Source organism: Typopeltis vanoorti, chromosome 8 (genome assembly GCF_054136105.1).
Source record: "Typopeltis vanoorti isolate ZY-2024b chromosome 8, IOZ_Tvanoo_1.0, whole genome shotgun sequence".
Classification (NCBI taxonomy): Eukaryota; Metazoa; Arthropoda; class Arachnida; order Uropygi; family Thelyphonidae; genus Typopeltis; species Typopeltis vanoorti.
This window is the reverse complement of record NC_143556.1, coordinates 2,074,412-2,100,433: the sequence shown is the minus strand read 5'-3', so window position 1 is coordinate 2,100,433 and position 26,022 is coordinate 2,074,412. Positions and strand designations below refer to the sequence as shown.

The following is a 26,022-nucleotide window of genomic DNA, read 5'->3' as shown; positions in this document are numbered from 1 at the left end:
ACATCTCCTGGTCCCCATCCTCTGTGCTCCTGGGTCTGTAGCAACACCCCACTAAATATCCTGTATTGCCCACATCTACCTCATACCATATGCTTTCCAAATCATTAGTGCCACTGCCTTCCAAAGTCTCCACTCTTAGAGGACATAGGTCGTCACTTATCTAAAGCAGTACTCCACCACCATGCTTTCCTTTCCTATCCTGCTGATAAATGCTGTACCCAGCGACTTCTATTCCCATTATTATCCTCTTCTGTCAACCACGTCTCAATGATCCCAATAATTTTTGGCCAGGCTGTTGCTATCTGCATCACCAAATCCTCTCCCTTATTCCGGATACTCCTGGAATTAATATAAAGCATATACAGGGTGTTCGGGATAAATTTGACATATTTATAATTAATTATATTTTTCCGTAAGTTACATGTATTAACACACACTTCTCTTCATTTAAAAGTTTGGACCCTTCTTCATTCATATACAAGATGTCAGAAAGGATGGATAGCTGGAACCCACCTGAATCATGGAAGAGAATAACTTGTATCATGATGATTCCTGCCCGCCATCAAAATAAGGATATTACGACTGCTGCCCAATGCTCCCTGAATACAGTAAAAACAATCAGGCATGAACTAGAGACTTGCAATGGTGACTACGAGGATGTAGCAAGAAGAAAGATCCCTAGCAGACGATCTGATTGCGTTCGTACAGCAGAATTCCTCGCAAATCTGCAGGAACAGGTGTTGAAGAACCCTGGCATTGGAATTCGGGCTTTGTTCGTGGAGTTGCTAACTGTAGTCAAGCCCTGGATAACAAGGGTAGCCAATGGTAGGCCATATGTATGGCAGCAGGATTCGGCCCCTTGCCACACCTCTGGGAAAAGTCAAAAATGGTTGTCTGAAAATTTCTACGACTTCACCAGTCCAAATGTTTGGCCTCCAAACTCCCCAGACCTTAACCCCATGGATTATTTTGTATGGGGCGCAGTTGAAAAAGACACCAATCGCACTTCCAGTAATACAAAAGCCCAGTTAATGGATAAAATTAAAACAGTTTTTGCGGCCCTTCCCAGGGAGACTGTAGCATCAGCTTGTTCGAGGTTCCGAAGCAGAATTGAAGCTGTGATCGATGCTAATGGTGGTTATTTTGAGTAAATCTTGTTGATAGTATTGTAATTAACTCTGCCTGTAATGTTTTTTTGTCAATTCATTAAATTTAATAGATACAAAGAAGATTTTCTTTTTCCTTACGAAACTGTCAAATTTATCCCGAACACCCTGTAAATGCAATTGTTTCTATACCCAGCATTATCCCCTCTTGACTCCACTGATCTCAGTGTTAGCTGATGTCGTCCCCCTTCTCCCAAGTACCCATTGCCACAATAGGTCACCCCTGCTACCATCCTCCCTGGGACACACTGAGTTGTTCAGAACTGCAATCTCTCCAGATGCCTACATCCTTCCTCATTCAAATGTAAGCAGTCTCTCGCATACAATTTCTCTCTATCCTCAAATGCACTCCAAGCATTTACATATTCCAGTCCTCTCTTGCCACACATTCTCGCTATTATGTCATTCAATATTACTGCTCTTCTGCTCAGCTCTTCATTATCATACCTAGGCAATACACACACTATCTTTCCTCTCTGTGTCTTCTTTTGTACCACCTCCAGCAAGAATCTCATATCTCTCGCTGCCCTATTTACCCCACCACTCAAGTCATTTGTTCTCACCATCACAATCATCTCATCCACCCTTTCACCTCTCTTAACTGCCAAAGCCACACTTTCTATCGTTCCTCCTGGCAAACACTCCTCACGCATCCTATCTTGAACACCACGGATCATTGATTCCCCATACATTATACTCCTATTGTTTCCATTTTCTCCTCTTTTTTCATTCCCATACCTCTCTCTTCTACTGTTTCCAGAACTTGTATTCTGGAAACAGTAGGAGAAGTTGTTTACAAGTAAACAACTTCAGAATACAAGCCTTGATATAAATGATGCCATAAATTGTATTAATGACACAAAGAAGTTCTTAATGAAAATCCGAAATGAGGATGAATTTGAAAAGATGTTAACAGATGTGGAAAAAATAGCCGAGGTCTTAGGTGTAACACCTAATTTTTAACAAGAAACAGTTAGACTTTGAAAAAAAAAAGAAACAATTTGTGTATGAAGCAGAGGAGGAATTCATAACTGATTTTAAACAAAAATTTAAGGTAGATTTTTATTTTTCAATTATTGATACCACAATTGCATATGTTGATGAAAAATTGAAGCACATGTCTACAATTAACGAAAAGTTTGATTTTATTTTAAATATACAGGGTGTTCGGGATAAATTTGACATATTTATAATTAATTATATTTTTCCGTAAGTTACATGTATTAACACACACTTCTCTTCATTTAAAAGTTTGGACCCTTCTTCATTCATATACAAGATGTCAGAAAGGATGGATAGCTGGAACCCACCTGAATCATGGAAGAGAATAACTTGTATCATGATGATTCATGCCGGCCATCAAAATAAGGATATTACGACTGCTGCCCAATGCTCCCTGAATACAGTAAAAACAATCAGGCATGAACTAGAGACTTGCAATGGTGACTACGAGGATGTAGCAAGAAGAAAGATCCCTAGCAGGCGATCTGATTGCGTTCGTACAGCAGAATTCCTCGCAAATCTGCAGGAACAGGTGTTGAAGAACCCTGGCATTGGAATTCGGGCTTTGTTCGTGGAGTTGCTAACTGTAGTCAAGCCCTGGATAACAAGGGTAGCCAATGGTAGGCCGTATGTATGGCAGCAGGATTCGGCCCCTTGCCACACCTCTGGGAAAAGTCAAAAATGGTTGTCTGAAAATTTCTACGACTTCACCAGTCCAAATGTTTGGTTTCCAAACTCCCCAGACCTTAACCCCATGGATTATTTTGTATGGGGCGCAGTTGAAAAAGACACCAATCGCACTTCCAGTAATACAAAAGCCCAGTTAATGGATAAAATTAAAACAGTTTTTGCCGCCCTTCCCAGGGAGACTGTAGCATCAGCTTGTTCGAGGTTCCGAAGCAGGATTGAAGCTGTGATCGATGCTAATGGTGGTTATTTTGAGTAAATCTTGTTGATAGTATTGTAATTAACTCTGCCTGTAATGTTTTTTGTCAATTCATTAAATTTAATAGATACAAAGAAGATTTTCTTTTTCCTTACGAAACTGTCAAATTTATCCCGAACACCCTGTATATGAATTTCAAAAAATTACTTCAGCAGAACTGCTTAAAAAAATGTTTGATATGAAAATTATTTAATACATGATAATTCTAGAGATATTGACAGAACAGATTTATGTAGTGAGTTACATATAATAGCAAGGTGAATTCCAGAAAATACTTCCTCATTAGATGTCCTGTAAATCATACATATGCAAAAACAATGTAGAAAATAGTGTTCCAAATGTGTTTATTGCTCTGAGAAGTTTTTCGACATTGCCAGTATCGGGTAGCAAGTTCAGAAAAAAATAGTTTCTCGAAATTAAAACTTACAAAAACTTGCACTCGCTCTACGATGGCTCAAGAATCATTCATTAGTCTTGCAAAAATATTTATAGAGCATGAAGCATCTACAATCAATATAGAAATTAATTCAAAACTTTGCCAAAGCAAAAGCCTGAAAGATTAATTTTTCATAATTTTGTATTTAAGATGTAATAATTTTCTTGCTATACAGATATTAGGAGTAATCATATATGTATACAAATGTATTGGTTTTGATTAATAAATTTTTTTAATGTTCATAATGATATTATTTTTATAAATATCCACATGTATAGGTGTACGTGTGCTTGTGTGAGTATGACAAAATATATATAGAGAGACAATGTATAGGGGCGCCAAAATGTTCTTTGCCTAGGGGCATCAGAAACTTTCTGACCGACTCTGTGAATAATGAACAACACCCAAGCCTAAGTATACATATTCAGTTGCAAAAATATGGCACACAACTCTTACCTTGTTCTTCTAAACCTCATATGGTTTATTATTATTGTCTGAATTAGTGTGAATTCTACAGTGGATTGTTTTAAGATTAAAAATCCAAGTTTTCAGAAAGGAGGGGGAAAGGAAAGTCTGCTTGCTCCTAAAATCAAACTGTTAAAAAAGGAGCTGAAAAAGACTTTGAAAAGTTTATCTGATTAGCAACTGAAATCACACCTAAAACACTTTCTTTTGATAATCCAGTATTTTCAAATACATTTGTGACTAGGCCTTTTTTAATGATAGTTCAAGTAAAGACCTAAGCATGTCAGAAGTAATTTATTATTATTATTATTATTATTATTATTATTATTATTATTATTCAGGCCTCCAAGGAGTCAAAAGACTCATCGAGGGAGGTCCTTTCTAAGACATAAAGTCTGTCAAGACTCATCGAGGGGAAGTCCCCCCCTGAGAAACACAAAGTTTATCATACCACTCCTTAAACCCACTGACCGTTCTCGCTCCCACCACTCCATCAGGCAATGCATTCCACGGCTCAACCACCCTCCACACAAAGAAACCACTCCTTACCCTCCTGCTCACAGTTTCCTTTTGTAACTTCCAGGGATGGCCTCTTGTCATCACTCCTTCCTGCTGATCAACCAAGCGAAAGAACTCCCCAGTGTCAACCCTGTAACCACCTCTCAACAGTTTAAAAGTCTCAATCATATCACCTCTCCTTCTTCTATCCACCAAACTCTGCAGTCCACATTCTCTCAGCCAATCCTCATAACTATCCTTGTACAGTCCTGAAACCATCTTTGTCATCCGTCTTTGTATCCTTTCCACGGTTAATTTATCCCCTTCAAATCCTGGGGACCAAATCTGAGAACAATAGTCCAAGTGTGGTCTGATCAGAGACTTATACAACGGAATGATAACCCTCTTATCTCTGCAGGTCAGTGTCCTTCTCATAATAGCAGCAATCCTCTGTGTTACCTTCACCACCTTTGCAATATGTCCCCTAAACTTCAGGTTTCTATCAATCATCAACCCCAGATCTCTTGTCTCCCCTACTTCCTCCAGTATAATTCCTCCCATAGAGTATGCAGCATCCCATCGATGTTTCCCAAACCTCAAGACCTTACATTTTGCTGCATTAAACTGAGACCCCCATTCATTTGCCCATCTATCTAGCTTATTTAAATCCTCTTGCAGGGCTACCACATCTGCACTATTACTAATAATCCTTCCAAGCTTCGCATCATCCGCAAACAACTGAATATCCCCCTGCAATCCACTGGCTATGTCATTGATATAAAGGTTAAACAATATAGGTCCTAGTACTGAGCCCTGTGGGACCCCACTTGTAACCCTCTGCCTCCTGGAAACTGCTCCACCATACACAACTCTCTGATACCTATCAGACAGCCAATCCTGAATCCAGTTGACCAATCTGACATCCAGACCCATGTGCTGCAACTTAAATATCAGCTTATCATGTGGCACCCTGTCAAATGCCTTCGCCAAGTCTAAGAAAATTGCAGTATATGCCTTTCCCTCATCTAATGCTCTTGTAACTTTATTATAAAAGGCTAGCATATTGCTAAAACAAGAGCGTCCTTTCACAAATCCATGTTGATTCTCACAGATAACATTACCCTCATCTGCCCAATGCTGTACACGGTCCCTCACTACTTTCTCCAAGATCTTAACAACTACTGATGACACACAGACTGGCCTATAATTAGACACTTCCAGTCTGTTACCACCCTTATGCAATGGCACTATCTTACCTTCCTTCCATTCCCTGGGCACCTTTGCCAAAGCCAGACTTTCATTGAAAAGCCACGTTAAAGGTATTGTCAATTCCCTAGAACATTCTCTCAAAACTCGTGGCGAAATACCATCCAGTCCCACAGCTTTACTGACATCCAGAGTACTCAGTATCTGAAACACACTCTCCTCCTGTACCTCCAGACCTCGTACCAGTCCTATCCCTCTAGCATTAAAACTGACTCTTCTAGGATGAAATACTCCAATAAAGTGTTCATTGAACAATTCCACTATGTCCTCTGCATCAGTCACTCTATTCCCATTTTTATCCCACAATATCATTCTTCCACAGTCATTTCTCCTCCTACTGGCCACATAGCTAAAAAATTCCCTAGGATTTTCTTTGGATCTTAGGGCCAATCTCCTCTCATATTCCAGTTCGCTTTCCTTACCACACGAGTCACTCTTCTGGCCTGTGTCTTATATTCCTCATGCATCTCTTCACCTATCTCCTTATATCTCTTCCATAGCCTCTTTTTCGCATGCAATTCCTGTTTAATATTGTTTGTCATCCACTTTACTCCAAATTGCGCCCTCTTCTTCACTCGTGGTATACAACTTACCATTGCTGATAACAAATATTCTTTCACAATTTCCCACGCACTGGTGATATCCCGGCCTTCCAATTCCTCCCTCCATGAAACTTCCCGAAGTTGACGTCTAAGACTATTATAATCACCTGCCTTATAATTCCACATAAGTTCCCGTCTCTTTGATACTCCTGCATGTCTATTCATTTTCCAAGTCAAAACCATATGGTCACTCTCTCCAACTGGTGGGAGAGACGTCAACTCAGTTATTATCAACTCTTCTGATGCTATAACCAAATCCAAAATTTTTGAACCTCTTGTTCCCTCTGTTACATGTTGCCTAAGACATTTGTCCCTCAAGAATTCTAGAAATTCCATTCCCCTATTGTTACATGCATCTTCCTCTCTCCAATTTATACTACTGAAGTTAAAATCTCCCATAACAATCATTCTTCTTGCACTTGCCAAACTTAGCTGTCTAAACATCTCCTGGTCCCCATCCTCTGTGCTCCTGGGTCTGTAGCAACACCCCACTAAATATCCTGTCTTGCCTACCTCTACCTCACACCATACGCTCTCAAAATCATTTGTCTCACTACCTTCCAAATTCTCCACTCTTAGAGGACATAGGTCATCACTTATCATAAGCAGCACCCCACCACCACGCTTTCCCCTCCTATCCTGGCGAAAAATGCTATACCCAGTGACTTCTATTTCTGTTTTTATATCCCCTTCTGTCAACCACGTCTCAGTGATCGCAATAATTTTTGGCCAGGCTGATGCTATCTGCGCCACCAATTCCTCTCCCTTATTCCGGATACTCCTGGCATTAGTATACAGCATATAAATGCCATTGTTTCTATACCCAGCATTATCCCTTCTAGACTCCACTGGGCTCAGTCTTACCTGACATTGTCTCCCTTCTCCCAAGTATCCATTCCCACAAGAGGCCACCCCTGCTATCATCCTCCCTGGGACACACTGACTCGTTCAGAACAGCAATCTCTCCAGATGCCTACGTCCTTCCTCATTCAAATGCAAACGGTCTCTCGCAAACAACTCCTCTCTTTCCTCAAACGCACTCCAAGCATCCACATATACCAGTCCTCTCTTGTCACACATTCTCGCTATTATGCCATTCAATATCACCGCTCTTCTGCTCAGCTCATCATTATCATACCTAGGCAACACGCACACTATTTTTCCTCTCTCTGTCTTCTTCCGTACAGTCTCAAGCAAAAATCTCATATCTCTCGCTGCCCGACTTACATTACCACTCAAGTCATTCGTTCCTACCATCACAATCATCTCATCCACCCTTTCACTTCTCTTAATTGCCATAGCCACCCTTTCTATTGTTCCTCCTGGCAAACACTCCTCACGCATCCTATCCTGAACACCACGGATCATTGAGTCACCATACATTATACCTCTTACCATTCCATCGCTCCTATTGTTTCCATTCTCTCCTCTTCTTTCATTCCCATACCTCTCTCTTCTACTGTTTCCATTCTCTCCTCTTCTAGCACTCCCATACATCTCTCTCATTCCCTCTCTCCTACTGTTTCCATTTTCTCCACTTCTAGCACTTCCATATCCCTCTCTCATTCTGTCTCTCCTACTACTGTTTCCATCCGCTCGTCTTCTAGCATTCCCATACCTCTCTCTCATTCCATCTCTCCTACCGTTTCCATTCTCTCCTCTTCTAGCACTTCCATATCTCTCTCTCATTCCGTCTCTCCTACTGTTTTCATCCTCTCGTCTGCTAGCATTCCCATACCTCTCTCTCATTCCTTCTCTTCTACTGTTTCCAATCTCTCCTCTTCTAGCACCCCCATACCTCTCACTCATACTCCTTAAATTCTCTCTCTCTCCTACTCTGATTCGCCTTGCATTCATCTCTTCCATTCTCCTAATCTTATCTTTCATACTTCTGCTCTCATTCACTAGACATTCCACCTCCTCTTTCAACTCATCTATCTCCCGCTGCAGGTCAGTCACTCTTAATCTAAATTCACTCTCCCAAACAAAACCATCTCCTAAACTTCCACAGTCACTCACACCTTCCACACTATCAACCATTATTTTCTCATTCTCTCCTATCATACTACTCGTCTTCCTACATTCATTCTCCGTTCCTGGAGCAACAAAGTCGGATATCGATATATCTAATGTAGTTATTTCCTCCAACTGCCTGCATTTTGCGCACATACGCTCTCCACTCTCTTTAACAAACCACATATGTAATTCCTTAGAAGCATACATGCCGCAAGTACTGCATGCCACAAAGTCCCTTATGATATTGCTAATAATCGAGTTCTTAAATGGCGGAGGACTTGGCGTTACGTCACTTGCGACTGCTGCTGAATCCACCATCATTCCTTACTGCCGAGTAGCGTAATCCTTAATAATTATTCAATTAATAAATAAGAGGGGAAAAAAGTACAAACATCAGAACATTTAAGTACTAATATAATTAAATAAAATGAAATATAACTAAATACAAAGTAACTTAGCTTCGTTTTGTCTTCCACCGTTACGCGTTCGATTCTGACGGTACCAACATATATTATATCGCGACAGCAACTAACTTCCGAAAAACAACCACTGAAGTACACTCGTATTCAGAGAAACAATTCAGCACTCAAAAACGTATAAAAACGGGAAAAAAACGGACTATTCACCGATTAAAAATCACTTTCTTCTGCACAGCTCAAATTCACCGCCACGTGCTACGGCGACGCTAGCGCCACTGTTAAATACATTCCAGTTATAATATATGCTCTCCAGAAAGTGATGTATATGCTCTTTCCTGCATAATTAGGATAACTTTCTCATAGCCTGTTTCCTGATTTCATCCCTCCACCAGCTAAACAGTTTTCCTCCATGTCTTTTTAATCATATCTTCCACTCTGGTCCTTTCTCTTATCCATCTATTCCCTTTCTTATCTCTCCTTGTAATTTCCATTTTGCATTTCTACATGCTTGTCTGAATGGTCTCCAGCCTTTATATAATTATATATATATATATATATATCGTCATCATATGTTATGCTTTCGTGCAGGCCCACACATTTTACCACGTAAACTTCCATAACCAATAATTCCGTGGAATAGATTGGTTGCTCCTTATTCCCAATAGTATCCCATGTCTGTCGAAGCGTGTGTTCACAAGGCCAGTTTGCCTGCTTTGCTGGGGGAAAAACCCTGCTGTCCACGCGGCTATGGCTGAAAAAGATCCTTGAGCTCCTCACATCACCGATGGGAATCGAACCTAGGATACTCCTTCCCCAGGCATATGGTTGTGAAGTGCATAACCACTAGGCTAACTGCGCAGACATATAATATATATATATATATATATATATATATATAAATAATTGCCTCTGTAGCGCAATTGGAAGAATGACGATACATTGTGCTATTCAACTGGAAAAGGCCTGGACTTTTTCAATTGATGGTGAATTAGCCAATCTCATATGGATGTAGCAGGTTTTTTCCCCTACACACACACACACAGGCAAATTGTCCATCAGACATGCAATTTAAAGACAAAAAATACTGTTGGTGGTGGTGATGGGCAGTAGATGGTATTGATGGTAGTGTCATGTGTAGTTCGAGAATTAAGTAATAGAGGAGATGGTGAGATGTGTGTAGCAGAGTGAAATAGAGTGTCCTCTTGCAATGAGTCCTTGGAATCCATGAAGGAGTCACATAATAATAATAATAATATATTATTATTATGTGACCTGATGGACTACATTTAAATGGTTTTGGAATTAGATATTTGGATAAAGTATTGTTTAGTGAGAGTGTGGAAGTGCAAAATCAGGGAAACTAGAAATATTAATGGGATGCAATCAAGCACGTCTGGCCTAACCCCTGTAATAAATGAGCATGCGTAAAGAAATGATCATGCAATGCTGAATGTAATTTCATAGGTTTCCAGTTTTAATGGGTTGGTAATGACATTACACAAGGGTAAATGTGGGTACAAGTGGATGTTGAAATTCATGTACACAAATGCCAGAAGTATCAGAAATAAGTGGAAGGAGTTTTTAGCATTGGTCAGCTTGACTTGGCCAAAAATTATAGGCATTAGTGAGTCCTGGTTGACAGAAAATAATATAGTTACAGGGATGGATTGTAAAAGGTATTGTATTTTGAGGTAGGATAGAGGGAATAGGATAGGTGGTGGGGTGTTGCTGATGATAGCTGAAGAATTACAACCAACAAAATTAGAAGTTAAACTGGGGGAGCAGTGGTGTAGCTAGAGCTTTTGCTGCCTGGGGAGGTTCCTGAGTTTGCCACCCGTCTCAATACACACCAATAATATTACAAAATGTCAAAATGACACATAGGGAAATAAATTAAAACTCTATGTTTATTTTTGAAGTAAAACTTTAATTCCAACATTCTAAAATGTTATTTTTCTTGCTTTTCTGTTAGCAAAATCGTCGATGACATTGTCAAAGTCTATTTCATCACTCAGTTGCTGTTTCTATAGCAACTGAGTGATGAGTTTCTATAGACAGTATAGCAAGATTTCTCAAACTCAAAGTGCCGTCTGGGGCAGACTGCCCCCTTCAATACCCCCTAGCTATGCCATTATGGGGGGAGATGGTTCATTTGATGCTCATGTGAGATAGAGTCCAATCAGACAAAATATATTATTGGTTACTGCTAAAGACTAGTGGTCCACAGGAAGATGTAGATACCATGTATCGAAGATTAGTACAATGAGTACAGGCTGAACAATTATTATGGGATATTTTAACTATGGGGACATAGATTGGAGGGAGGAAAGGGGGAGTATAGCAAGATTGAAGTGGAAGTAGAATTTATACAGTTACTAAGGAATAATTACCTGAAACAACATGTTAGAGAGGTGTCCTGGGGTTTGAGAGTGTTGAATCTGGTAATTGTGTAAGGGTGTGGTTAGCAAGGGTGTTAGGACTAATTTTTTTGCTTCGAGAGTGGTGAATGGCCAAAATGGGCTTGCCTGGTTGTGAGTGCTTTGTCAATGAATGCGTTCAAGGAGAGGTATGATAGGTATTGTTGTGAATAATGGATCTTCTGCAATGAGTCTCCTGTCTCCATGGAGATAACGCTTTAATAATAATAAATGTATATTCAAAAACATCCATGCCAAAGGGATTCAAATGCATAACCTTCAAGTTGGAAACTGGACACACTGTTCACTTAGCCTTTATGGAGGCATAGAAGGCTGAATGAATACTGGCATCCATAGATGCTTATTAACAGTAATAGTATGATAATGGGAGACTTAAAATGGGATATGCATTATCATACCATTACTGTTAATAAGCATCTATGGATGCTTATTATGCAGTTATTTGCAAATGGTGTAGATGAAGCTGTGGAAGAGCTATCAGAAGTTAAGGAGACATATATGTCTCTACCAAAAGATTTTGAATAAATAGACTAACAATGGGCACTCATGTACCCATATGTCAGCTCGCTTTTGTGAGGTTTGGAAAAGACAACAGTAGGATGCAATGTACTCATATAGTGAGATATTGTGAAAGAGGTGAAGAAGATGTAAGATCTATGTGGTGTGTGTGTGTGATGGTAGACAAGGACCTGAGATTTTGAGATTCATTTCACAAGAATTGTTGATGCCAATGAGGCCTTGATCAGGCTACATTTGGACTAATGGTAGAGTTAATCATCTAGTTTTTGAAGAGATGAAGAGATTTTGCATAGAGTCCAAAGATGGTTGAATAAAATAGAGTCTTTGGAGAGAGTGCTGAGTATGACTGATTGAGGGATGTCATCTACAGAGCATGGTGGATAGAAGATAGAAGAATATGAATTGGTGAACTATTTGTACTAGATTAATGCAGAAGTGATATTTTTGATAGAGTGGAGAAAACATGACCAGAATAAGAACCATTCCTCAAAGGTGTGTAAAAAAGGAGGGAGAATGACAGTAATGAGTATTGTGAATGCTGAAACACTAAATGAGATTAAAGCATTTGATGAGTACTATGTTTAATGCATCGACCTCCAAAGATAAGCCTGCTGATTACAGACAAGTCTGGTAATTTTACATTTTCTATAAAGAAATTTCCAGAGATAATTTTGCAAGTGACATTTGATGTTAACCACCAAAAATAACTTCATATTCACAGCAGTCATCTTATTTTATCTATATTGCAAGCAGTTATTATAAATACTAATCAGTTATGTACTCTATGTCAATAATGCAATTAAGATAGTATAAATCTCATTACATATTTTATATCTGTTATTTTAGAATATCCTCAAGAAAGAGCAGCTCGTAACCTAACACTTATAGCAAAAAGCCTTCAGACACTTGCAAATTTTACCAGGTGAGACGAAAAAATAGGTAGCCAAATAGGATTTTTTTTTTTTCTAGGAATGTAAAAATTTTGTTAATTAAGAAACAAGAAATAAAGACACATACATTAAACTTCACTTTATGACACTCAATTTTATGAATTTTCTCTTATTTTTTTTTCTATTGTATAAATTTTATCTTATTTATGACCATGAAGAGCTGGGACAAAAAAAGTGTTTCTAAGAAGAAACATATTGTATTGACAATGATCTTTCTTTGAAAGTGTTGCTACTTTAGGATAAAAGTAATTTTGTATTAGCAGTAGTAGTAGTAGTACTACTACTACTACTGCTAATAATAATAATAATAATAATTATTATTATTATCCTAAGATCAGTGGCTTGTGGATTGAAATCGTGGGGGGGTGCAGCAACTTTAGAAATATACATACACACTGTAAGTGCGGTGTATACACATGTTTGGATAAAATATCAAAATTACGGTAAAAATGAAAAAAAAAAATTAAACATGAAAAAATATTGTTTATTATCGATAAAATTATACAACTTGGTATAATTCAAAATTACTTAAAAATAAAATATATTCTTCTTGTTTTGTTTCACGAAAAAATATTGTTTATTATCGATAAAATTATACAGTTTAGTTCAAATATAATTCAAAATTACTTAAAAATAAAATCCATTATCATAACCCCAGTAATGTTCTAAAATAAAAACTATAACAAATGTTATGTCTTTAATCGATGAGACGCTGCATACTCTCTATGGGAGGAGTTAAACTGCCGAAAGTAGGAGAGACAAGAGATCTGGGTTTGATGATTGATAGAAACCTGAAATGTAGGGGACATATTGCAAAGGTAGTGAAGATAATGCAGAGGATTGCTGCAATAATGAGAAGGACACTGACCTTCAGAGATAAAATGGTTATCATTCCGTTGTATAAGACTCTGATCAGATCACACTTAGACTATTGTTCTCAGATCTGGTCCTCAGGATTTGAAAGGGATAAATTAACTGTGGAAGGGTACAAAGGCGGATAACAAAGATGGTGTCGGGACTGTACAATGTTAGTTATGAGGATCGGCTTAGGAAGTGTGGACTGCAGAGTTTGGTGGAGAGAAGGAGGGGGTATTATGATTGAGACTTTTAAACTGTTGAGAGGTGGTTACAGGGTTGACACTATGGAATTCTTTCACTTGGTTGAACAGCGGGAAGGAGTCATGACAAGGGACCATATCTGGAAGTTATGAAAGGAAACTGTGAGAAAGAGGGTGAGGAGTGGTTTCTTTGCATGAAGGGGGGGTTGAACCATGGAATGCATTGCCTGATGGAGTGGTGAGAGCTAGAACGGTCAATGCATTTAAGGAGTGGTACGATAGACTTTGTGTTTCCTAGGAGGGACCTCCCTCGATGAGTCTTGATAGACTTGTGTTTCTTAGAAAGGACCTCCCACGAGAATCTTTTGACTCCGTGAGGCCTGAATAATAATAATAATAATTGTAACGTTGAAATATTTAAAGAGATGGAGTAAACCCGATAAGCACTACGAACACTCTACTACTGGTGCAAACTGCATATAAACAACAGTGGAACTTCATGATGGACAGTACTGCATTATGCTAATAGCTTGCATCTCACTATGACATGCATATGCTTGCACACGTAGCAAATACTAGCAATATGACACTGTGATGAACACAGTGCTGCTAGCGTCCTTCACCCTCTTAAGTGCTACAAGATGGATTTTTATTATATTTTATACAAAATAAGAGAATTGTACAGGATTGTTGATGATAAAATTAAATATTACAAGCAAATATAAATAATTTAATAAATATATTTATATATCGAGAAAAATGGGGGGTGCTGTAATTCTGCAGTGCCTATGCATGAGCCGCCCCTGCCTAAGACCCCCCATGGAGTCAAACATTCCTAGAAGGTCCATTTGCCATACACACAACTCATCGTACCTTGCCTTAAACACATTCAAATTCTCTGCAGACACCACTCTCTCAGGCAAGGCATTCCAATCATTCACAGCTCTGCATTCAAAACCCTACTTCTCACTCTTGCTCACACCCTCCTTCCCTCCTTATTACAGCTTCCAGGGATGACCTCTTGTCCCCCCCCCCCCCAATTTCCTACCATTTTATGAAAAACCTCTTCGACATTGATTCTATAACAACCCCCTTACCAACTTATACATCTCTATCATATATAAACCCTCTTCCTCCTATCCAGTACACTTTGTAAATTGCACCTTCTCAACCTTTCCTCATATTCAGCATTACAGAGATCAGAAACACCTTAGTCAGTTGCCTTTGGACCCTTTCCAACATCTCTTCATCCTTTTGCAAATCATGTCACCAAATCTGTGCACAGTTGTGGCCTAATCAAGGTCTTATACAATGGAACAAGAATCTCCTTACTTCTATAAGTCAGCATCCTCTGCATCATTTCCATAATTTTTTATGTTGTCATCCCAATTTTTGGCAACATGTCCTCTGAATTTTAGATATCCACTATCACCCCAAGATCTCTTATTTCCTCCACCTCCAATAATATATCTCCACATAGAGTAAATTCTGCTACCATCTTTGTTTTCCAAATTTCAAAAACCTTACATTTTCCCTACTCCTATGCCAATTCGCTCAATCTATTCTAGTCTTCCTGCAAGGCCAGAACATCTGCTCTACTCAAAATAGTTCGTCCCAACTTTGCATCATCTGCAAACAACTGAATATAAATCTCCCCCCAAATCATTAACATACAGGTTTAACAGCAATAGCTCTAAAATAGACCCCCTGAGTCACAACACTAGTGACTTTCCTCTTCAGGAATATTGCTCCACTATACACAACTTGCTAATAACTATCACATATCCAATTTCCAATCCAATGCATTTAGTGTGATATCCAACCCCATCCACTCTAGTTTGACTACTAACTCATTATGTGGTAATCTATCAAAAGCCTTTCCAAATCTAAGTATATATTACTGTGATTAATCTCCTTTGTCCAATGAAGCCATCACCTTATTGTAATAAGTAAGTAGATTACTAAAATATGACCTCCCTTTAACAAATCCATCATCATCATCATCACGAACCATGGACTTACTGCCCGTTGATGTCTGATGCCTGTTACACTATCTTCTTCCACCTTTCTTTGTCCAGTGCACAGTGTCGCAGTTTTTGTACGCCCATTCCACACCAGTCTTTTATATCATCTATCCATTCTCTGTATGGTCTACCTCTTCTGTTTAAACCATCCAAAATTCCAAACATAAATGTCTTTATCTTCCGGTCCCCACTCATTCTACAGATGTGTTCAAATAATTGCAGCTTCCATTTTATAATCTTCTGCATTAGATTCTGTTTTGGTTGTATCTTCTGATAGAGCTCTTCATTGGTGATTTTCTGTACCCATCCCATTCTTAGAATCTTCCTGTAACAAGTTCTTTCAAATGCCAAAATTCTTTCTCTTGATTCCTTATTCATTACCCAAGTTTCAGATCTGTACAGTACACCGCTGAAGATGCATGTTTCCAATACTCTTAGTTTTGTTTGCAGACTGATCACTTTACTTTTCCAGATGTTATCCATGGCCTTCAGATTTGTTCTTCCCTTTGCAATCCTGATCTTTATTTCTTTTTTACAGTCCAAGTCATAAGTCAGTTTACTTCCCAAATATGTGAATTATTCTACATTTTCAATATCAGTTCCATCCACTTGTATCTTTTGTTTCATGTTCTTCTCACCAAATACCATTGTCTTTGTTTTTTCAAAGTTCATAACAAGTCCAAATCTCTTCCCTTCCTCATTTAATAGTTTGTGTTTTTTGTAGTTCTCTTTCGTCTTCTTCAATAATAACAATGTCATCTGCAAATCTCAGATTGTAAATTCTCATTCCATGTACAGATATTCCTTTGGCATCTTCTTTCATTTTATCCATTGCTCATTCTAAATGTGCGATGAAAATGCTTGGTGATATTGCGTTTCCCTGTCTAGTACCTCTGCTTGTTTTAAACCATTTCCCCAAATCATCACCTATTCTAACTGCTGCAACTGCATTCTGATAAACATCTTTTAATATAGCTATTAGTTTTTTATCAATTCCATAGGATTCCAGAACTGCTAATGTCACTTTCTGGTCAATACTGTCAAGTGCTTTCTGAAAATCAACAAAGCAAGTATATATGTTTTTGTTTTTTCTCCTGGCTTTCTTTGCTATTAACCTCATTGTCAAAATCTGTTGAATTGTAGTTCTATCCTTCCTAAATCCTGCTTGCTCGTTTGCAAGGTATGCTTCCAATTGTTTCCAAATCCATGCTGTCCATCAAAAATTGTTGTCTACCCAATTCTCGATCCTGGTTCTCCCAAGCCTCTTCAACATTTTAACCACAACAACTGACACACAGATAGGAATGTAGGCCAGCCCGGTTGGCCGAGTGGTTAGCATATTCTCTCTAAAGCCAAAAGGCTGCAGGTTCAAATCCTGCCATGGGTATGGATGCTTGTGATTGTCTGTGAAAATGCTAGTGGCGGTTGTCAGCGGTAGATGGTGGTGGTGTTTGAAGGTAGTTGCAGTTGGTGGAGACGGAGAGGTGTAGAATAAGTGCCCTCCCTCAATGAGTCTTTGGACCCCCCTGGAGGTATTTTGTAATCATCATCATGCATATGGTCTATTCCACCCTTAGAAGTCATTGTTCAATCATTTGAGAGGACATCCTGGTTTTCTTTTTCCTAATTGCTTGTACTTTAAGGCTTGTTTTGGTAGTCTTTCTGTTTTCATTCTTTGAATATGTTCCATCCATTTATGTTTATATTTTTTAATTTTTTCTATTACTGGTTCTTAGTTTAATTCTTTCATAATTTCTTCATTTCTTTTGTGATCAAATAGGGTATATTTTGCAGTTTTTCTCACAAACTTCGTTTCTGCTGTTGTTAATCTTTGTTTGTCTTTTTGCTTTATTGTCCAGATTTCGCTTCCATACATTAAGACTGGTAGGACTAATGTATTGTATACTTTTAGTCTGGTTTGTTTTTAACTAGATTTGGTTTAAATATTGAGTTAATTACATGTGTCATTTTTAAATATTTTGATTTTTAACTTTATATCTTTTTCATTTTCATATGCATCCTAGGTAGTTAAATGAATTCACCTGTTCTAAGATCTTGTTATCTATTACTATTTTAGTTCTTGTTGGATCTTGTCCTTTAAAGGCCATAGTTTTTGATTTTTATGTTGATATTATCATACTATAATCTTTGGCTATCTCATTTAGATCTAAAATAGCTTTCTGTAAGTTATCTTCAGAATTTGTAATTGTTATTTGGTCGTTAGCAAAAGAAGAGTGTTTAAGGTTACTGTAGGAGAAAGTTTAATTCCTTGATGTAAATTTTTATTCCATTTTACTATTATTTCATTTAAGAAATATTAAAAAGAGTTGCTGAGAGGGGACATCCATGTCGGATCCCTTGGTTTATCTCTCGTATATGATAGCTCGTGATTTAATTTTATTTGTATTTGATTATTTTCATATATACTTGTGATAGCTTTTAGGATATTATTTGGTATTTGTCTTTCTTTTAATATGTTAAATAATTTGTTTCTTTTAACTTTGTCAAATGCTTTTTCAAAGTCAATAAATGCAATATGTGTTTCTATATTGTATTCTCTTCTTTTCTCTATTATTAATTTTAGGCAAAAGGCCGGGTCTATACATGATCGTCCTTTTCTAAAACCATTCTGTACTTCTAAAATAAAGTTTTCGGAATATTTCATTAGTTTGCTATTTAAGATTCTGCTATATATTTTGTAACAGGAATTTAGTATATTACCTTTTTTTTTAAAGATAGGAATCACAATTGCTTTTTTCCATTCTATTGGGGGGGGGGGGGGATACCAGTTGAATAAATTTTGTTTAAAAATAATAAGATTCTTTCTTTGAATCTTGTTCCTGCGTATTTATATAGTTCTGAACCTAGCTTATCTTCTCCAGGTGATTTTCCGTTTCTGGTTTCATTCAGGCTGATTTCTAATTCTTCTTTAGTAATTTCCTTTTCATTTTCATTAATTGTTTGCCAGTTGTCTTTTTTAAAATATTTGTCTGTCCACAATTCTGTGTAGTAATTTAGAAATTCTTCTAATTTCAATTCGGTGTTTAATTTTATGTTTTCTTTGGTATCTGCATTTAAGTGTTTCAAAATCTTATATACATTGGGTATTATTTTATATAAATTATGTTCTAAATTAGAAAGAAATTTGTTCCATCATTCTCTATGTCTTTTTCTGACTTCTCTTTTAGCTGGCTCTTATTCTTTTATATTCTGTTTCATCTTCTAATCTTTTACTGCTTAACCATTTGTGATAGGCTTCTTTTTTCTTTTTGATTATTTCTTTGATTGTATCATCCCAGATCTTCAGTTTTTTTCTTTTATTGAATTTTTTGGTCTTTTCTAAGCTTTCATTTTATGCTGCATTTAGTATCTTTTTTATATTAAGCCATTCTATTTCTATTTCTTCATTTTGTTTTATTCTATATAGATATTGTTTAATTCTTTGTTCATATAGCCATTGTACATTTGTGTCATTCAATAGTCTAGTTTTATAAAAAAATGTTTAAATTTTTCATTCTGTTCTTGTTACTTGTAGCCATTTAAGTGGTAATCTTAATTTTATTTTAACAAGAAAGTGGTCACTGCTTGTTTCATATCCTCTGTGAACTCTAACATCTAGTGAAAATTTTGATGTCTTTTCATTTAATATAAAGTAATCTAATATTGATTTCCATCCTCTTGCTGCCCAAGTATATTTATGTATGTCTTTATGTTTATAGAAGGAATTCATTATTTTAAGTTATTATAATGGAATGTCGAGTATGAGGATATTAGTATGAGGAAAGATTGAGAAGATGTAATTTGCAGAGTCTGGTGGACAGGAGGAAGAGGGGAGATATGATAGAGACCTACAAGTTGGTAAGGGGTTGTTATAGGATCAATGCTGGAGAAGTTTTACAGAGAATAGTGGGAGATCAGGGGAGAACAGAGGTCATCCCTGGAAACTGTATAAAGAGGGTGTGAGAGGCATGTTTATTTCGTGCTGAGTTGTGAATGATCGGAATGCCTTGCCTGAGAATGTGGTGTCTGCAAAGAGTTTGAATGTGTTTAAAACACGGTATGATGAGCTGCATGTGTGATAAAAGGGCCTCCCAGATGAGTCTTTGACTCCATGAGATCTTGGGGTGGTAATAATAATAATAATAATAATAATAATAATAATAAACTACAAAGTCAATCAGTTTTTTACCATTCCTGTTTAGAGTATGTTCTCCATGTATTCCTATATTATTATTAATTTTTGTGTTTCCAATTCTTGCATTTAAGTCTCCTGCTAAAATTACATAATCATTTTTATTTATTTTATTATATATGTTTTGTAGCTGATTATAAAAATCAATATTATCCTGTTCTCTTCCTTCTTCTGGGGCATATAAATCAATTATTGTTAAATAGCCTCTATCTATTTTTATTCTAGCTTCTATTATTCTTTCATTCCATAATTTATAATGTTTTAACTGTTTTGAAAGGGAGTCATGAATCCAAATCATGACTCCTGCTAATAATAATAATGATATTATTATTATTTGATGCTTGAGTTCTGCGACTTTGCTTATGAAGCAACATGATCTTACCTTCCTTCTACTCCTTTGGAACTTGACCAAGTACAAGACTCATATTAAAAAAAATATGTCAAGGCAGATGCCAACTCCCTGGCACATTGCTTCAAAATACATGATAAAATCCCACAGCTTTATTAACATCAAGTTTGCTCAATTACCCATATAGTTCTTGCTCATTTACAGTCAGTCTCTCCAACATTGACTGCTCTTATGCTCTCTATGATGTCACATTCACAAAAATGAAAAACCATTATGAATTGCTCATTAAATATCTCAACAATATCCTCTATAGCAATTGTTCTTATACCACTTTCTCCAGTCAATGTCATCATTCCATAATCATTCTTTTTTTTTTACTGGCTACAAATCAAAAGAACTCCCTTGGCTTCTTTTTGGCTTCATTAGGTAATTGCCACTCATATTTCACTTTTGCTACTCTTATCAACCAAATCACCCTCTTTGCCTGTTCTTTAATCCTCATCGAATTGATTATTAGCTCCTCCGTAGCACAATTGGAAGAACGATGGTACGTTGTGCCCTTCGATTGGAATTCGCCTAAGTTTGATTCTTGTCGTGACGGGAGGAATCTTTATATGGACTTTTACAATCGAAGGTGAGTTAGCCGATGTCATTCGGAGGTAGCAGGGTTTTTTCTCACAGAAACTCGGGTTTTTCATCCCACACACAGACAAATTGGCCCTTCAGAATACACGCAATTTCCAGACAAAAAATACTAGTTGTGGTGGTGGTGGGCGGTAGATGGTGCTGATGGAGATAATTGGTAGTAGAGGTTCGGTATAGTGATGGAGACAGTTGTATAGTGGGTTTATTTATTTATTCATATGGCATGAATATCAAAACATGCAGTACAATACACTGTCACTTTAATAACATAAAATTAAAAGTCAAAAGTCATTTTAAAAACCAATAAAATTAAAAGGGTACATCCATATTGGTCAGATAGTTCATAGCTTCGGGTGTAGCACTTAAAAAGTCTAATTTGTCTCCTGAATATGCTCTGAGATAAATTTTAAAAGGCATGTCCACACATACACTATGACCAGTTCGTATTCTATTAAGCTGAGTCCAGGATTTTTGTGGGAGGTGTGAGCAAGCATCAAAAGTAGGTGTCCTCCTGCAATGATTCTTCGGTCTCCTTGGAGGTGTCACGAATAATAATAATTATTACCACTCCTCTTATGTTGTTTCCATAATGCCTTTTTTCTTCTATATCACATACTTCACCTCTTCATTCATCCATTTCACACCTATCTTAATTAACCTTCTGACCCTTGGAATACATTTAGACATTCCTTCTACTAGATAGTTCTTGAATATCACACAGACAGCATTGATCTCCTTTCTAGCCAAGTCCTCATTTCTTGCTACAACTGCAAGCTGTCTCCTGAGCTCCTCTTAATCACCATCCTTGTAGTTCCACATATATATTTTCCTAACAGAGGTCCTCACACTACTGGCAACCATCCAGATAATCACTTCATGGTCACTCTCACCAACTGGAGGATGATTTGACACCACGTTTATAATTACATCCTCAACTGAGATGATCAAATCCAACACTTCAATACTTGTGTGTACTCTGTTACATACTGCCTGAGGTAATTGTCCCTCAAAAACTGAAGGAACTTGTTTCTTAACATCGAGTTGCTATCTCATCATCCTAGTCTATATTGACATGATTAAAATTACCCATAGTTATCATCCTTTTCTTATTTGCTTGGCTAATTGGATTATATATTTCATGGTCACTGCCATCCACATTACCGGATCTATATCAACATGTGACTAAGTATTTCATTCTGTTCATCTCACACCATACTGCCTCAAAACCATTGTCAGTATTTCCCTCTTGCACCTCTGCCTAGTATAGAAGAACTCTTTCTCTATAATGGGGTAACCTTATGGTTTTGACTTGGTAAATGAATAATGGGGTGTTGCTACAGACCAAGGAGCACAGAGGGTGAGGACCACAAGATGTTGAGACAGTTAAGCATGGCAAGTGCAAGAAGAATGATTGTTATGGGAGATTTTAACTACAGTAGTATAAATTGGGGAGAGGAATATGCATGTAGCAATAAAGGAATGGAATTTCTAGAATTCTTGAGGGACAAATGTCTTAGGCAACATGTGACAGGTAAAACAAGAGGTTCAAGATGTTGAAAATTTATTTTTCACTTGGTTAGACTATAATAAGTTTAGTTTAATCCTTTATCCAAGTGAGAACAAACAAAGTTTGCACCTGAAAATATCTTCAGGACTGAATATGGTGTTGTACTATCTTATCTGGGTAAGTAGTACAACACCAGGCAACTATTAGCAAAGGTGGAGCAAGCTACCAACACTCCTATCCCAGTATCTCCCATAATGCAAAACACATCTCCTTGTGGATATGTATGATGTTATGCATTAAGGGATTGGCCACTATCCAGACTAGTTTCGACCTTTATTGAGGTCTCTTCAGGGGGAGCCAGGCCCAGAGTTGGAGATACCAGGCAGAAGCAATAGCAAGGAATGTTGGTAGCTTGCTCTACCTTTGCTACTAGTTGCCTGGTGTTGTACTACTTACCCAGGTAAGATAGTACAACACCATATTCAGTCCTGAAGATATTTTCAGGCGCAAACTTTGTTTGCTCTCACTTGGATAAAGGATTAAACTAAATTTATTATTAAAGAGGTTCAAGAGTTTTGGATTTGGTTATGGCATCAGAAGAGTTAATAATAACTGAGATGACATCGCTCCCACCAGATGGAGAGAGTGACCATATGGTTTTGACTTGGAAAATGAATAGACATGCAGGAGTATCCAAGAGACAGGAACGTATGGAATTAGAGGGCAGGTGATTATAATAGTCTAAGATGTAAACTTGGGGAAGTTTCACGGCGGGAGGAATTGGAAGGCCGGGATATCATTAGTGCGTGGGAAATTATGAAAGAATATTTGTTAGCAGCAATGGTAAGATGTGTACCACAAGTGAAGAAGAGGACACAATTTGGAGTTAAGTGGATCACAAACAATATTAAACAGGAATTGCATGCGAAAAAGAGGCTATGGAAGAGATATAAGGAGACAGGCGAAGAGAAGATGCATAAAGAGTATAAGACACTGGCCAGAAGAGTGACCAGTATGTTAAGGAAGACGAAACTGGAATTATTATTATTATTATTATTATTGTTATTCAGGCCGCCATGGAGTCAAAAGACTCATCGTGGGAGGTCCCTCCCTAAGAAACACAAATTCTATCATACCACTCCTTAAACTCATTGACCATTCTCGCTCTCACCACTCCATCAGGCAATGCATTCCACGGTTCAACCACCCTCCATGCAAAGAAACCACTCCTCGCCCTCTTACTCACAGTTTCCTTTCGTAACTTCCAGGGATGGCCTCTTGTCATCACTCCTTGACACTGTTCAACCTAGCGAAAGAAGTGTCAACCCTATAACCACCTTTCAACAGTTTAAAAGTCTCAATCATATCACCTCTTCTTTCTCTATCCACGAAACTCTGCAGTCCACATTCCATTAGCCGATCCTCATAACTCTGCTTGTACAGTCCTGAAACCATTTTTCTCATCTGCCTTTCCACAGTTAATTTATCCCCTTCAAATCCTGGAGACCAAATCTGAGAACAATAGACCAAGTGTGGTCTGATCAGAGACTTATACAATGGAATGATAACCCTTTTATCTCTGTAGGTCAGTGTCCTCATAATAGCAGCAATCCTCTGTGTTACCTTCACCACCTTTGCAATATGTCCCCTAAACTTCAGGTTTCTATCAATCATCAACCCCAGATCTCTTGTCTCCCCTACTTCCTCCAGTATAACTCCTCCCATAGAGTATGCAGCATCCCATCGATGTTTCCCAAACCTCAAGTCCTTACATTTTGCTGCATTAAACTGAGACCCCCATTCATTTGCCCGTCTATCTAGCTTATTTAAATCCTCTTGCAGGGCTACCACATCTGCACTATTACTAATAATCCTTCCCAGCTTCGCATCATCTGCAAACAACTGAATATCCCCTTGCAATTCACTGGCACAGTCATTGATATAAAGGTTAAACAATCTAGGTCATAGTACTGAGCCCTGTGGGACCCCATCTGTAACCCTCTGCCTCCTTGAAACTGCTCCACCATACACAACTCTCTGATACCTATCATTCAGCCAATCCCGAATCCAGTTGACCAATCTGACATCCAGACCCATGTGCTGCAACTCAAATATCAGCTTATCATGTGGCACCCTGTCAAATGCCTTTGCTAAGTCTAAGAAAATTGCAGTATATGCCTTTCCCTCATCTAATGTTCTTGTAACTTTATCATAAAAGGCTAGCATATTGCTAACACAAGAACGCCCTTTCACAAATCCATGCTGACTCTCACAGATAACATTACCCTCATCTGCCCAATGCTGTATACGGCCGCTCACTACTTTCTCCAAGATCTTAACAACTACTGATGACACACAGAATGGCCTATAATTAGACACTTCCAGTCTGTTACCACTCTTATGCAATGGCACTATCTTACCTTCCTTCCATTCCCTGGGCACCTTTGCCTAAGCCAGACTTTCATTGAAAAGCCAGGTTATAAGCACTGTCAGTTCCCTAGCACATTCTCTCAAAACTCGTGGTGAAATACCATCCAGTCCCACATCTTTACAGACATCCAGAGTACTCAGTATCTGAAACACACTCTCCTCCTGTACCTCTAAACCTTGAACCAGCCCTATCCCTCCAGCATTAAAACTGACTACTCTAGGTTGAAATAGTCCAATAAAATGTTCATTGAACAATTCCACTATGTCCTCTGCATCAGTCACTCTATTCCCATTTTTATCCCACAATATCATTCTTCCACAGTCATTTCTCCTCCTACTGGCCACATAGCTAAAAAATTCCCTAGGATTTTCTTTTGGATCAATCTCCTCTCATATTCCAGTTTTGCTTTCCTTACCACACATGTCACTCTAATGGCCTGTGTCTTATATTCCTCATGCATCTTCTCCTCACCTGTCTCCTTATATCTCTTCCATAGCCTCTTTTTCGCATGAAATTCCTGTTTAATATTGTTTGTCATCCACTTTACTCCAAATTGTGTCCTCTTCTTCGCTCGTGGTATACAACTTACCATTGCTGCTAACAAATATTCTTTCACAATTTCCCATGCACTAATGATATCCCAGCCTTCCATTTCCTCCCTCCATTAAACTTCCCGAAGTTGACATCTAAGACTATTGTAATCACCTGAATTATAATTCCACATAAGTTCCCGTCTCTTTGATACTCCTGCATGTCTATTCATTTTCCAAGTCAAAACCATATGGTCACTCTCTCCGACTGGTGGGGGAGATGTCAACTCAGTTATTATCAACTCTTCTGATGCTATAATCAAATCCAAAACTATTGAAACTCTTGTTCCCTCTGTTACATGTTGCCTAAGACATTTGTTCCTCAGGAATTCTAGAAATTCCATTCCCCTATTGCTACATGCATCTTCCTCACTCCAATTTATACTACTGTAGTTAAAATCTCCCATAACAGTCATTCTTCTTGCACTTGCCAAACTTAGCTGTCTAAACATCTCCTGGTCCCCATCCTCTGTGCTCCTGGGTCTGTAGCAACAGCCAACTAA

General features: G+C 37.9%; 1 protein-coding gene across 4 annotated transcripts in view; it reads left to right on the top strand.

Annotated features, from left to right (window-relative positions):
* LOC150103677 (ras GTPase-activating protein raskol-like) overlaps positions 1-26,022 on the top strand; it is a 770,313-nt gene that overhangs the window by 475,119 nt on the left and 269,172 nt on the right. For all 4 annotated transcript variants that reach the window (XM_090396487.1, XM_090396486.1, XM_090396489.1 and 1 more), the window contains one exon: positions 12,620-12,695. In XM_090396487.1, the coding sequence (XP_090252613.1) occupies positions 12,620-12,695 (76 nt within the window). The remainder of the gene's footprint in view (positions 1-12,619; positions 12,696-26,022) is intronic.